Raw genomic sequence first — 14,878 nt, forward strand, 5'->3', positions numbered from 1 at the left:
TGTGTGGCAAGTCAGGCGGGCAGACCCTGAAGCTTAGAGCTGGGGAAGTCCAGCCAAGGCTCCAACTCCCTCGGTGTGTGGCTCAGGGACAGCTGGGACTTGTCCAATACCACATGCTCGTCTGGGGCGGGACAGGGCTTCTCCTATGGTGCATTTTGACTTTAAGCTCTTTCCACTTCTCAGCCTGTGGGGAGCAGGGAGCAAAGTGGTTTCCAAATGGAGAAAATGAGGCCAAAACAGGTGAAGGTTCTTAGTGGTGGTGATGCTGTGAGCTGGGGGTGTGGTCCCCAGTCTCCTGGACTTGAGCTGGAGCTGTCCCAGGGCTGTTGGTGACCTTGGAATCCTGCTGAGAACTCTGCCTGCCTCTCTCCAACTTGCTCCCCGAGGTGACTCTTTATGGGTGGATTCCCGGTTGGATATCAGCAGGCAGGGTGAAAACATGCTCAGCATCATGAGAAAAGGGGACTTGGACCTCGGGGGTCCTTCCCTGTCGGCACACTCGGAGAGCACGCACCTTCTAGAAGAGAATACAGGCCGTGCCAAGTGTCGTAGGGAGGATGCAAGTCAGACTTGCGCAGGAACTTCTCAACTTTGGAGAATGTAAACCCTGTAAAGAGGGCTCCAAGGTCCTTCTGCAGGCTCTTCTTAGAGGTTATTATGAATTCCCATTATCGGTACCTGACTGGCATGGGATGTCATATTAGAGTTTACCAGAGATGGAATTACAAACATCTCACCTCTTCCTCAGCCCCCACGCAGTTGGGCAGGTGAGTTGTTAGGTGGGTTGGGCAGGACTGACCATTTTGTGGGCCAGGATGCTGAAGGCCTTCAAGACACAGCAGAACTTCTGATCCTGGAGGCTGCATGCTTCCCTGCCCCTACATGCCACCTTCTGGAGCAGACTGTCAGGGCAGGCACTGCCTGGAGGCAGGGGAGTGGATGGGATGGCCTTCAGCCCTGGGCATCCTGCCGCAGATATGGTTAGAAGGACCAGCCTTGTTTTTGAGTCTATTCTTCTGAATTGTCGTAGCCAGGAAAGACTGTGGAGTCTTGCCCCAGATCTTGGTTCTGTCTCCTCCTGGGCCATGTTCTGCTCAAAGTATGAGGCATTCAGTTCTCCAGGGGGGGCCGACCTGGGGAAGTGGAGAAACTGCGTGGCAGGGCGCCAAGCTCATTCCTTGGGCCTCGGGCCAGCCTGCTGCAGCCAGGAGCTTGGGCCTGCGGAGGAAGGTCCCGCTGCTGGCCGGGCTGGGAGTGCACGGCGTGCACAAGTGGGTGCGGCCAGATGGGGGAAGCAGGCGGGGTGGAAGTGGCGGTGCGTGTTCAGCTCGGCAGCTGCCTCTCTGAGATCCAGAGGAACAAACATCAGGGGCCTGGGGCATGTGTCGGAACTGGGATGCCCCAGTGGCTCAACAGTGGAGGATGAGGTGAGCTAGTGGAGGGATGGGGCCTTGGGCAGGTTCCGGGCCTCCGTCTCCCCACTGGTGACTGAGGTGCCGAGTGTCAAGAACAGCTTCAGTCTTTCCATCTCAGGACATCTATGATTAATCCAGTCACAGATTTGTTCCGGCTCTCTTAAAGCCATATCTTTTTTCCAACTATGGTGATCTGAATTACTCTAGATTTCTAGAGGTTATCTGCTTGGATCCTCTGAAGAAAGGGAGACAAATTGGAGATGGGGCTGGGTATGGAGGCCACCAGGCACACATAAGCAGAACTGGTCCTGGGCCTCAGGAATGCCATTCCCACCTGAGCCTTAGTCCAGGGCTCTCGCGAGCCCTTGAGAGACCACGGGCTTGCTCTAGTCTATTCTGTGTGGTCAGTGTCCGTTCATAGCTAAGAGAGCTGACTCTGGAGTCAGCCTGCCTGGGTTCAGATCCCAGTTCTGCTATTCCACAGCTGTGTGACTTTAGACAAGTTCTCTAAGATCTCTGGCCCTCAGTTTCGTCATTTCTGAAATGGGGCCAATAATAGGACCTCTCTTACGGGGCTGTTAGAGTTTGCTGTTGCTGTCATTGCTGTCACCCCACCATCATCAACCACTGGCTATACTCAGGCTGCATTTTGTCCTCATATGTGCCCTCTTGGGGTTTTTAACCATTCTGACGGTCTCTCCTTTGCTTATGCCTCAGAGAGGTACCTTCCCATTGCTGCAGCCTCCATGTGCCAGCAAGGGCTCGCCCTCTGTCCAGCATCTCAGCTCATCCTTTCAGGACCCCTGATTGTAGAGCAGAGAAAGCTGAGGCTTGGAGGGGCCCAGGACTGGCACTGGGTTGCTCTGGTTCTAAAGCCTTGCAGGGGAAGCTGGCCCAGCAACTGGGTCTGAGAGGAGCCCTTGAGCCAGCCTGAAGTGGCCCTGATTGCAGACCTGTGGGTTTGAGACCTGCCTGGTGGCTGCTGAGTGTGGATATATTGGACATTACACTCAGGATTGGTGCTAGCAAATGCTGTCAAGGTCTCTGTCTCCCCCTGGGCTACGGCGTTCCTGTACCTTGTGGAGCAGGCTGCATCCTCCCAGACCTTGACTATAGGTTGGGCCGAGCTGAGGGTTCTTAGAGATCACACCCCTCCCCACTAGCCCAGGCAGAACAGAGGGTCAAGTGAGGGTGTGCCCAAGGTCACACAGCTAACCTGGAGGGGAGCCCAGGCTAGTGTACGGGCTGTCTCTAGACGCTGGATTTGGAGAACAGAGCTTGGACTCCCCAGAGCCTTCCCCTTGTGGGCCATGTGGAGTCAGCCAGCATCTCCCTTGTCCCCTGAAGGATTGCCCTTCTCTCTTGCCAAGCCCCAACCCCAACCTCCAAAGGCAGAGGCAGTAACTCAATGCCTTCAGAAGCCTTCCCTGCCCATAGCCCACCCAGCTGATATCTCCTGCCTCAGGAGGTCAGAGGGCTCTCTATAGCATGAGCAAGAGAGGCTGGATTGGAATTTTCCAGGGGGGACCCCAAGGATGCAGGGAGAGGCATCTTAGACGGAGTCAGATGTACCCTCACAAAGACTTGACCTGGGGATGCATGCAAGTGCACACCCATACGCACCCCCCACCCACGTCTGCCACTCTCTAAAACCAGGCAGGCACACATTAGAGCAGCTTCTGCCTGCCAGGATTGCCCTTGCTCAGCTCATACAAACATGGCATAGTTCAGAGAGGTGGGACGTGGGCTCAGCTCTGCCACAGATTTGCTTTTTGGCCTTGACCAAGTGACATTTCCCTCTCTGAGCCTCAATTTCTCCATCTGTCAAATGGGACCAATAACCTTCCCCTCAAGGGTTAAGGCCAAAGTCAAGTAAAGTTTTGCATGCAAAGTCACTGGCTTGGCTCAAATCTCTTTAGTCTGTTCTCATTTCCTCCTTTGGGTGTCTGAATGAAGCCACACCTCCTAAAGGGTCTGTATCAACGCCTACCCTTCTGGTCCAAGAGGGCTTCCTGGCAGAGGGCGGATTTGAGGGGAGTAGTATTCTAAGCAGGGCAAAACAAAGGCCCAGATGCACACACAATTCAAAGTCTCTTTGTTCAGCCATTGTAGACTTTGTAATTTGGTTTGGGTTTTGTTTTTAGCTTCGGTCTTTCTAGTTTAATCTACTTACTGGATTCCCCTGGTAGTGTTAGAAACCAGAAACAAATTACCCTCTGTGAAGCATCTTCACTGTTGGAACAGCTCAGGCACCCACTTGGTCAGAAAAACATGTGCTTTGTTTTTTTATTAAATTTCCCTGGAAAAACAGTGATTTGAATTCAAGGAGGGGAGGAGAGCAGGTTTCCCTGAATTCCAAGCTCGAGGACTTTCTTCTCCTTTTGAAGTAAAATGGAGTTGTGCCCCCTCCTCGGCCCCCAGAAGCTTCCCCCACAGCTGATGTTTTTCCAGCTGTCTGCCTCTCCAGAGAGCATGGAGTGGGGTCAGGGAGGGGGCGAGAGGGCCAGACCTCCGGGGCCGGGCAGCCTGGCCTCTCTCAGCTGCCGAAACTCACCTGTGGCTGCGGTGCTGAAACTCCCGATCCGTGTGACTTTGGATGATGATCTCGGCATCCTTTCAGAGCCTCACTTTCTTTATCTGTAAAATGGGAATTGTGATTCCACAGGGTGGCTTTTGAGGAGCACTTCACAAAAATCACAGAAGGTCTGAGCTGGGAAATGCTGCAGTGGCCTTCCGTGTTTTAACCAGTGGGGAAACTGAGGCCCACAAAGTAAAGGGATATTCTTGAACCTCTCAGCGAGTCAGCAACTGGTCCAGGCCTAGGCCCAGCTTCCTGACTGCCCCCGGCCCTGCCCTTGTCAGACCCAGGTCTCAGCATGGGGGTTGGCATTTCCATGCTGGGGAGCTGGGTCTCTTTTCTTTTCTAAGAATCTGGGTAGATAAGAAGAAGGTTCACTGGCCACGGGCTCCAGAGAAGCTAGTCCTTGGGAAGTCTTCATAGGGGGTGATTGTTGAGGGCCCAGAATGACTCGGGACCCCACAGCCTGCCAGACCCTGGAACCAGGGAGTGAGACTGCACAGATGTGTCCTGTGTCCCCTCCGGGTCTGGATGGAAGCCACTCGTAGGTATAAACACTAATCTGCCGATGTTTGCTCTTTCTCGTGCCCCCAGGGGTTTCCTGGAGACTTTGGGGAAAGAGGCCCTCCGGGACTGGATGGAAACCCCGTAAGTATTTCAAGTCTTTGGGAACAGGAAAGAGATTCAGAGCAAACACACAGCAGGCTTTAGGAACCTAAGCTTTAGGGTCAGGCAGACTTGGTCAGATCCTAGCCGGGCCACCTATGAGCTGGGTGCTCCTGGACAAACTGCATGATTTCTCTGAACCCCAGGCTCCTGTCTCCCATGGATTCCTTGTCCCCCCACCCCACCCCAGGAGAGCCCTCTAGCCCCCTGAGCCCCTGGTCCCAAAGCCCCAGGCTGTGCCCCATCCTCAAGGACTTAGAAGGTTCACGGGTGGCTCCCCACTGGCGAAGCCAGGACAGCTGCCCTCTTACAAAGCATCAGAAATGTTTATGGGAGGCAGCGGCCTTGGGGAGCAGATGGCTTGCAGGCCTTGTATGAAGGGAAGAGCCACATTCTAAAGAAATCTCCAACATAGATGTGTTTATAATTTGTAAATAATCAAGGCCATGAAGGAGCTAGGTCAGCCTGCCCCAGGGAGCTGAGCCCTGCCTCTCCCTTCCCATCCCAGGCTTAGGCTCAGGCGGGAGGGGAAGCTTGTTCTCCACCTCGGGGTACAGACCAGGTCCAGAGCTCTTTGGAACACCTGCCATGTCCCCCTATCTCTCTCGGGCTTCCCGCCTGTGCAGCTGTGCCCAGCTGTGCCCTGCGCAGAGGTGGCTACTGGATACATAATTAGCACCTGATGACATGCTCTTTTCAGTTCCATGAATGTTCCCTGAGCCTCACCCAGCTGGGGCTGACCTCGGGGCTCCCTGGGGGCACTGAAGCCCTGGCCTCAGAGCCAGATGAACCTGGGTTTGAATCCTGCTGCACCCCTTGTCAGGTGCGGAAGCTTGGACAAACCAGTTCACCCACCTGCATCTCAGTTTCCTTACCTGTAAATCATGGGGATCAGAATGCTGGCCTCACAGGGCTGTGGTGAAGTGAAGTGAGAGAAGACAGGGAGGTGGTACGTCCACAACAAGGGTTCACTGGATGGAGGGGTTATAAATAGTAGGTAATAATGGGGCCCATTTCCTGCCCTGAAATGGGTGGGATCGAAAAGGCCCAGGTGCTGTCGAGGAGAGAGAGAGAAGCAGGGAAGACTCCTGGGGAAGGATGTCATTGGAACTGGGATGAGGAAAGAGGTGGGGGACACTGCAGGTGGAGGGCAGAGCAGTGGCAAAGACACCGAGAGGAGAAACCAGTCTTTCCTTCTGTGTAGCAGCTACTGGGTTAACTGCCATAAAGTGTGACATCATCCTGGAAGTGCCCTTGGGGAGGGGCAGGGACGTCCTTGTACTCATGGCCCAAAGGAGCGGGAAGAGGACCTGATGAGTGATCCTGGCTCTGCCACACACTTGAGTGACCTTGGACAAGTCACTTCCCTTCCCTGAGCCTCGGGTCCCTCACTTTAAAGCCAGGGAAGCTCCTCACCTCCTCCTCTTCATCTCGGTGGCTGTGGTCATGACCTCCCTCCAGTCTGGGATCGCGCAGATGAAGGAAGGCACACCCCTGGAGGATGCTGGTGATTGATAATCACCATTTCTAGAGCCCCGATTTGTATTCACACCTTTGCATTTTGAACTTGATGCAAACCCCTCTTCTACCTGTCTTTTCTGGTGCAAGCAATTGAAGGTCCATTTTTTTAAAGGCGAGGAAACAGAAACTTGCCCACTGCCACACACGGCCACATCTCCTGACTCCTGGGCAAGAGTTCTCCAGCCTCTCAGAGGCCCTGGGAAGCCCAAACCTGAGACCCTCCTTCTGGTGCAGACGTTGGGGGTGGGGTTCTGTGCAGGCCCCAGCACCTCCTGGCTGAGAGGGAGGGAGGTCGGCCGGTGGCTCTCATCTTGGAGCCCTCATTACTGTGTTGTTTCCTCGCACTTGACCTTGGGAAAATTGCTTAAGCTTTGGAGTCTCAATGCTGCCGTCTGTTCAGCGAGAGTGAAGTGAAATGCACGGGGTAGGCACCCTGCACGTCTGTGTAACCATGATCAGGATTCTGCCTGTTCTCTCACATTTACGATCGGAAGATACTGGATTTGGAAATCTAACCTCCCCATTTTACAGCTGTGGAAAGTGATGGCAGAGGGGGAAGGGTCTCATTCAAATTCCAGTCCAGGCTTAGGAGAATCAGGAACAGGGAAAGGTCAGCTCTGAAGGATTCCGCCAGGCGCCCACGTGGAGGATGGCGTGGAGGGAGTGGCCTGGAGGGAGACAGAGCAAGTAACCACTTTGGTCTCTCTCTATTTGCAGGGAGAACTGGGCCTACCAGGGCCCCCAGGAGTCCCCGGCCTCATTGTAAGTACACAGATGCCTGGAGAGGGGGAGGACTGGGGGCAGGGTGTGGGGAGCCAGCCAAGAGTCCTCCTGAAAAGGCCTCTGTCTCATCAAACCCCAGGAGGAGCTGGGGGAGCAGGACAGACCGGTCTGGGCAGGGTGCTGAGGGAGGAAAACCCTGCTGTGTGGCCTTAGGTGGATTACCCACCTTCTCTGAGCCTCATTCTTTATTAGTTAAATGGGAATGGGTGCTTGTAGCATGAGACTGCCATGTACTTTCACACCTGCTGCCTGTCCATCGCTCTGCAAAAAGGTCTAGGCAGGTGGTAGCGTGCCCATTGGACAGGTAAGATGCTTCAGGCCCAGAGGAAGGAAGTGACTGGCAGAGGAGCTAAGGCTCTGGACCTTCATCCTTTCCAGAGAACTGACTTTGGAGCCAGACCACCTGAGTTCAAGTCACAGTTCTGCCACATCCTAGCTGTGTGACCTAGACCAAGTCACTTGCCTTCTCTGAGTCTTAGTTCCTCATCTATAAAATGAGGATGATGGTAGAGTCCTCTTGGGGTGGTTGTGAGGATTAAATGAGGCATATCTTTGGTGTAAGGTCTGGTACTCAGTAAATGTGCAATTAGCAGAAAATAGTTATTTTAAAATATTATTTATTGTTACTATCTCCTGATGTGTCCAGGACTGAGAGAGGTCTGGACACAGGGAGGTGGGAAGCAATCTGACCTCTGACTCTATCCATTGGGGTAGGCCTTGTGGAGTGGTGCTATTAGCCAAAACCAGGGTCTCCCCTGGGCATTCAGAGGGTGAGCTTGACCTTGGGCCCAGCCCCCAGGGCCAGTGACAGGCCTGAGCCTGGAAAGTGACTCTGGGAGCTTCCTCAAGGGTCTGATGCCCCTCTGCTATGTCCTTTGGGTCATTCCTCATGGGGTTTGAGCCTGGAGGGTTCACACAAGTAGACTGGTCCCTAATTTGACAAATGGGCTGCCAGCTTTGGCTACTCCAGCAACTGTGCCAATAAATTCTATTGAGAAGGAGGCTGGAGAAGGCCCTGGGAGAATTGAAAGCCCCCTTATTCCGGGGAGACCTGTCCTGGGAAGAGGGCCCAGAGGCTCCCATTGGCAGTGTCTCCTGCTCAGTTGGGTGGGAGCAGAACCAGGTCAGGGAAGGGTGGAGGTCGGAGCAACCTGCATCTGAACCCTGGCCTCACCTCCTCCTGGCTCTGTGGTCTTCAGTTGTGGCCTCACTCCCTGAGCCTCGGGTATCCACTCTGTGAGATGGGTTCTTTGTGCCAGCTCCTATTCAGACCACAGGTATACCCAGTCCAATCCAGTCCCATGGTGAAGAGGGCAGTCCCTGAAACCAGATCACCTGGGTTCAGATCCTAGCTCTACCACTCATTGAATTATAATTCTGAGCAAATTTCTTAACCCACCCTGTGCCTCAATTTCTTCATCTGTAAAGTGGGGATATTAGTGCCTAACTTGGAGGAATTTTGTGAGATTTAAAGAAGCTAGTACAGACATAACATTGTAAACTGACTATACTTCAATTAAAAAAAAAGATAAGCTTTGACAATAGAGCTGAAAGACTCAGGAGAAAAAAAGAAGCTAGTACATGTGAAGTGCCTAGCACATAATAAATGCTCAAGAAGGGCTACTTGTAATAATAATATACTTAATAATAATAAATTTTTGCTATTATTTATTAATAAGTTAATAGATAAATTAATTGCTGTCAATAAATAATAACTATCATCATCATCATCATTTTACACACACACATAAGAAATTTTATGGCTGGTAGCAGTCATCTGGGTTGCTGCACTGAGTAGGAGTTGAAAGTCACAGTGGAATTTAATGCGACAGAGTGCTGTGATTGACTGGTGATGTCTGCCTTGGTTTGGGACAAGGAAGTGTCAACACGTGAGTCATACATTTGTCAGCCCTGATGTCCTTTGCTGAGCACCTTTTCTGACACAAGGCACTGACCTAAATGCTTTGGAAAAAGAGACATGCAATGCGTGTTAGAGAATCTGACTTTATGAGGCTCTCAGAAGTCTTTTAGTCCAACTTTCTCTAAGCTCAGTGGGAGTCCCTTCTGGAACGTCTTGGTCATATGGTCATTAAACTCCAGCTCGAACACCGTGGTGTTGGGAGCTCCCTCCTGTGAAAGTCCCATCCACTTTCACAAAGCTCTCATTGTGCGAGGCTTTCCTGTGCAGTGAGCCCCACTCCTCTCCTTACCCCTGGGGGAGGTGGTTCAAGATGTAAAGATGGTTGTTGTCTGTTCTTCCCAAGGCTCTTTCTTCAGGCTATATGATCCCCATCCCCTAAGCTTTTCTGCAGGAATGTTTACATATCTTGGCTGTCATCCTTGGCCCACGCTCCTATTTGTCATTGTTGGCGTCCACTGGGTTGGATCCTGAGAGGGGCAAGAATATTGCTTGGCCGAATGCATGCAGATTCTGGACACTCAGACTATGCCATCACAGCCTTCAGGCCTCCTGACTCTTTACAAAGCTCCTTCCCACCGATGCTCCCCTTTGCTCTGCACAGTTAGGGCTGCCAGATGAAATAAAAGATGCCTAGTAAAATCTGAATTTCAGATACAATATTTAAAACACATTTATACTAAAATATTTTCTGTTTGATTGTTTATTTGACATTCAGACTTTAACTGGGCATCCTGTGTTTTTATTCACTCAATCTGGCAACCGTATGTGCAGTATCTCTTTGGAGAATCCCACTGGGCAGATGGGCATATCGAGGTGCTCGGTCAAGGTCACGCGCAAAGCAGGAGAGGATGGAGGCATGATCGGGGGCCATGTCTCCCAACTCCTAGTCCAGGGCAGTCCTCTTCCTGCCCCTCTTCTGAGCAGCCTGAGCTGGGGGTGAGTCCCAGGCATTCCTGCATTTCTCAGGCCCTGCGCCCCCTCCTCATGCCCCTTTCCAAAGAGCTGATGCCCACCTCTTGCCCCGTGTCTTTCTCTGACCACTTTCAGCCTGAATTCCCCCTGTTTTTAAATTCCCTTTGGTGCCAAAGTGACATTCCCTTTTACCTTGTGCCTGGGGGGTGGGAGTTACAGGGCTGGACCTGAGCTCTCACCAAATCAGCACTGCTCTTCAAGCCAGTGCCCTCTCCCACCCAAGGCACCCAGTCCACTCCCGCCCTGGGTTTTTGGGAACAGCAGCTTCTGTGCCTGGGGAAAAAATTGTCTCCCCTAAGAGTTGGAGAGGAAAGGAATTTTCTAACCGGGAGCTAAGGGGAAGAGGGATTGTGAGTCACCTACGGTTTTCCAGAGGATGTGGGTTTTTTTTAGCTGAGCAAATGGGAATTCCACGTGCTGATAATCATTTTAGTGGAGATTCAGATTTATTCAATGCTTTCTGTCTAGTCAGCTGAAGCAATTTGCATGCAGACTGAAGCTGAAACTTCCCCTGTCCCCTGAGTCCTTGCAGGCGGGAGGAAGGGCTGGAGAGGACAGTTAACATTTACGGAACTTCTGTCTGCTCTGCATGTGCTTGACACGCATTAGGCTGGGAGCCTTAAGATGCTTGAGGCAGATGACAGCAGCCTGGTCACCCAGATGGGGAGGCTGGGCCCAAGGTCACTAGCTAGGGACTTGCAGCCCAGGCCTGATCCCATAAGCTTCAGAGACTGCCTTGAAGCAGCCCCCTTTGAGTAACTGAAACCCTTTGGCTGGCCCTCAAGAAAAGTGTGCCTGATTTCCGTATCTGCGCAACAAAGACAATTTCTGTCTTTTTTATTGACACAGAGGGAATTTTGGCTCCTTCATTTAATGAGACCCAAAGAATATGTGATCTGGCCAAGTCCCAGCATGTGGGATATAGGGGACAAATCCACCATGTTTTGTCACTAAATGATTATCTGGCTTTGCTTCTTTGTCTATGAAGCGAGGTCAGGAACCCCAGTAGCTGACATTTACCCAACCCTCACGTGCTGGGTCCTGTGCTAAGTATTTAATTATCACAGCAAGCCTCTGAGGGTAGAAAGTAGTTTTACAATTGTATGCTTAAGGAAACCGACGCTCAGAGAGGCTGAAGCACCTGCTCAGAGTCACACAGCTGTTAAGTTGTACCTGGGCCTGTGTTCACAGCTCATGTACTTTACGGCTGCACCACACACCCAGCTCCACGCAACTTCTGTGCTGAATGGAGACAGCAGATGTGTGAAAGTGTGGACTGGGTAGGGCCAGAGGCAGTTCTGTGGGAGAGATGGTGCTTATTAAGACCACACAGGAGCCAGGACTGACTCCAGCCCCCAGGTCCCCATCCCTAAGAGTCTTTGTTGCCTTAAAAGGCAGTTCTGGGGAATGAGGCCAGATTTTTCCCGGGAGGGTTTGTAAATGCGAGTATGCAGGCTTCTTTCTCACCCACTGGTTAAGCCACTTTTAGTGAGCACCTCCTCTGGGGCCTGGGGCAGGTGGTGGCCACATGGGCACCCATGTCGATAGTCGGTGTGGAACAGACCACGAGCGAAAGCCACGTCAGGCTCAGACCAGACGGCAGGGGCCTGGCCTGGCCTGTGGGACAGGGACTTGCTGCTGGCACTGCGGGAGGAGGACCAATGGGCGTTGACAATGTGAGCTCAGGGCGGAGCACCCTGGGTGTAGGAAACAGGGGCCTAGGGTGGCATAGCTACAGGGGACAGCAGGGCAGGAAGGTAAGACTTGTGCAAGGGAGGGAGGGAGGTGCTGCCATCACGGCCATCATGAGGATGGGCACTGGGAGCCCCCCCCCAGGTTTGCTTTCAGGGGTCCCCAGATGCCTGCTGGCACGTGGGAGCTGGGAGGGGCTGGGGGATAGGGCCTCTTGCCTGTTTTTGAATCTCAAGCCTGTCTTCGTGTCCTGTCACTTATGAGTGACAGCAACCAGGGAAGGCCTCCTTGGGTCCTTTATTGGAGTAAAGAGAGTCAACCCTGGGCTTGTGAGCATGGACTGTGGGGCCAGACAGACAGACAGACCTGTTCTGGTCCTGCCTGTGTCCCCTAGGTATTGCTTAGCCTTGAGTAGGTTGTGTCACCTGACTCTGAGCCTCGGTCTTCTCATCTGTGAAGTGGAAGGGCACTCGTGATGGTGCTGACCACTTGGGGTTGCTGTGAGTGGTTGATGAGCTTCCGAACAGCAGCACTGCTCCTGGCACAGCTAAGCGCCTGCTGGCGAGGACTGACGAGACTTGGGAGTGTGGGGCGTGGCGTCTGGCACAGTAGGAGCTCTTGCAGCGGTCGCGGATGTGGTTGGTTGGTTGTGTTCTTGGTGGGAGTTGGCGATATGAAGGGCACAGAGTGTAGAGCAGCGTCTGGGAGCTCAGGCAGACGTGGAGACAGGTTCCAGATTATGGGTATTACTCACTGTTCCTTCTCGTGGGAACTGCTATTGTGTGTCACTTGGCCAAGCTGCCCATGACAGTGTCGAGCATGGAAAAGACTGGTACTGGGCAGAAAGTGGCCTGGAGTTTTCTCTGTTCTCCCTCAACTGCTTTTATAGTGGGGGACCTGCCAACGTGGGGAAGACCTGCCCTAAGTGAGCTGCCACCTTCTCCCCATGTGCCCTGCAGCCAGACCTCCTTTGCCACGGGTTCCTTGGGTGGGCTGCCCACACCAGCCCCTGTCCCCCACCACACACAGACCCCTTTGGAGAGGCCCTCAGAGGCGGTGCCCCTGCCCAGCAGCGTGGTAATGCCATGGCCTCCAGTGGTCCCACATGGGCATCAGTCAGACCTGTACTGAATTCAGCCTTTGCACAAAAAGCTGCCTTCAGGCCTGCAGCAGGGAAGAGGGAGCCTGTGTTCCCAGAGCTGCTGGCTGGTCCTCTGCCCAAAGCCCGGGCCCTTGTTGGAGCCAACTGCGCCAGCAGGGCCTACTCTATTTATTTGTCCATCACGGGGGATTTGGGCCGGCCACCCCTTTCTCCCTTCCTCCAAGAAAAGAGAGGGAGAGAGAAGATGCAGCCAAAGCATCCTGCTGAAATGCTCTTCTCTGAGGTGCTGAGTTTCTTTCACTCCAGCTCTCCCTGGCCAGTGACCCTGGCTTCTTTCCAAAGAAAGAATTCTTCAGAATTGTTTAGAAGTTCTGGGAACAGACCGCCTGGTGTGAATCCCAGCGCTGCCCAGCTCTGTGATTTGCTCAAGCTTAGCCTTTCAGAGCCTCAGTTTACTCATCTGTAAAATGGGGATAGTAGCAGGCTCTTTAAGGGTTGTCATGAAGAGTCACGGAGTTGAGGCTTGTAAAGTGCTTAGCAGAGAGCCTAGCAGCCAGTGTTACCGTATCACTACTAGCACGTGTTAAACTGAACCCTCCCTTTCTTAAGATTACTTGATGGGAACTGAAAACAGAATTTCTTGGCAAGGCTCAACTAGGTTTGGTTTGACCCAGTTAGGTGGGGATCTTGAGGTTCAGAGGGTTGAGGGTGAGAAGAGGCATTGCCTGAGCCAGGCCACACTGCGATCTGTGAACTCTCTCTCTCCGTCTCTCTCCTGGGGGCATTCCACCACCTGGGCCCCTTGGCCCTTCCAAGGGATGTTTCATTCTTTGCTGGCCTTCCTCCAAGACGTCTTCAGGCAGCTCCCACAGGAACCCATTCTTGAGCCTGGCCACCTGGGGCAGCCTTTGTTTCTCTGATGCTTCGGAGCACTTGCCAGAGGCTTCTGTGGAGCCTGACTCAGAGATTTGGGAAACAGAGGCCCAGAGAGGTCAAGCACATTGTTTGAGCTCACACAGAAGCCAGACACTCAGATCAGTCACAGAGGATGGAAAAGGGAGAAAAGAGAGTGCTTCAGGGGCCCCCTTTCTCTGGCGTGGGCTCGATGTGAGGCCCCACGGCTGAGGGCAGTGGAGACAGGGGAGTGCAGGAAGTAAGGAGACTTCAGGGAAAGAGGGTGAGCTTGTTCAGAGAAAATCCAGTCAGTCCTGCACTCTAAACCAGAGTTTCTACCCTCAACACTATTGACATTTGAGCCAGATAACTCTTCATCATGGAGCCTCCACCGACCAGATGCCAGCAGCATCTTCAGCTGTAAAAACCAAAAATGCTTCCAGATAGTGCCAAGTCCTTTATATGTGTTGGTCAGTTACTTCTTCGAACAACTCTAGGAGGTACAAAGTGTTAGTCCCTGTTTTAGATGAGGAAACTGAGGCATGAAGAGGTTAGCGCCTGAAATCATGCAGTGAGTGAGTAGCAGAGGAGAGATGGGACAGGGTGGTCTGGCCTTGACGCACAGAGGCACGCCTCCCGGCCTTTCCCCAGCCCTCAGTGAAGGGCTCCCTGTGAAGGGGATGTGGGTCTCCAGAGTCTAGGAACTCTGCTGCTCTCAACTTGAACAGTCTGATCTGATCTGATGCTGGGTCTCCAACCTGTGGTCCAGGATCTACCCACTGATCTTAGTGTCATAGAGCGTCTGTCTGCAACTTGGGTGTCTGTAATTGATAGCCCCACTCCTTCTGGGTTGCTGTCCCGAGGAGATGGTCCAGTTTCTGGAAGCAAAAAGTGCCTCCCCCCTACTAAGCTAGTCCTCAAAGCCTCTGTGTGTGCTCATTTAACCCTTACAGCAGCTCTCGGGGCGAGGGAACATTGTCTGCATTTTATAGGTAGGGAGATGGAGGTCCACAGAAGTCCAGTGAAATGCCCCGAGTCCCTTAGCTATTATGGGATGTAAAGAATCTAGTATGAGATGGAAAGAAGTGGTGGGAGGGGCAGCAATCAAGGAATGAACTTGGGAGAGGACCTATGTGAAACTGACTCCAGTACTTCAGTGGAGCTGAACATTCCTAATTACAAGACCAACCCAGTGGGGTCATGTCCTTGGAATCCTCCCCAGACCAGCCTCCTATGAGCCACCTCTCATGGTGTCCTCTTCTCTTTCTCTTCCCAGGGCGACATGGGAGTATTGGGTCCGATCGGCTACCCAGGACCCAAGGGCATGAAGGTAA

At 52.8% G+C, this 14,878-nt stretch overlaps 1 protein-coding gene across 5 annotated transcripts in view; it reads left to right on the forward strand.

Moving 5' to 3' along the window:
- The window catches only part of COL27A1 (collagen type XXVII alpha 1 chain), a 142,390-nt gene that overhangs the window by 52,604 nt on the left and 74,908 nt on the right, over positions 1–14,878 (forward strand). For all 5 annotated transcript variants that reach the window (XR_004319439.1, XR_004319438.1, XM_032478266.1 and 2 more), the window contains 3 exons: positions 4,588–4,641; positions 6,898–6,942; positions 14,821–14,874. Coding sequence is in view for 3 of the 5 variants with exons in the window: in XM_032478266.1 (XP_032334157.1) it covers positions 4,588–4,641; positions 6,898–6,942; positions 14,821–14,874 (153 nt within the window). In the remaining 2 variants the exon portion in view is untranslated. The remainder of the gene's footprint in view (positions 1–4,587; positions 4,642–6,897; positions 6,943–14,820; positions 14,875–14,878) is intronic.

The sequence above is a fragment of the Camelus ferus genome, chromosome 4, assembly GCF_009834535.1.
Source record: "Camelus ferus isolate YT-003-E chromosome 4, BCGSAC_Cfer_1.0, whole genome shotgun sequence".
NCBI lineage: Eukaryota > Metazoa > Chordata > Mammalia > Artiodactyla > Camelidae > Camelus > Camelus ferus.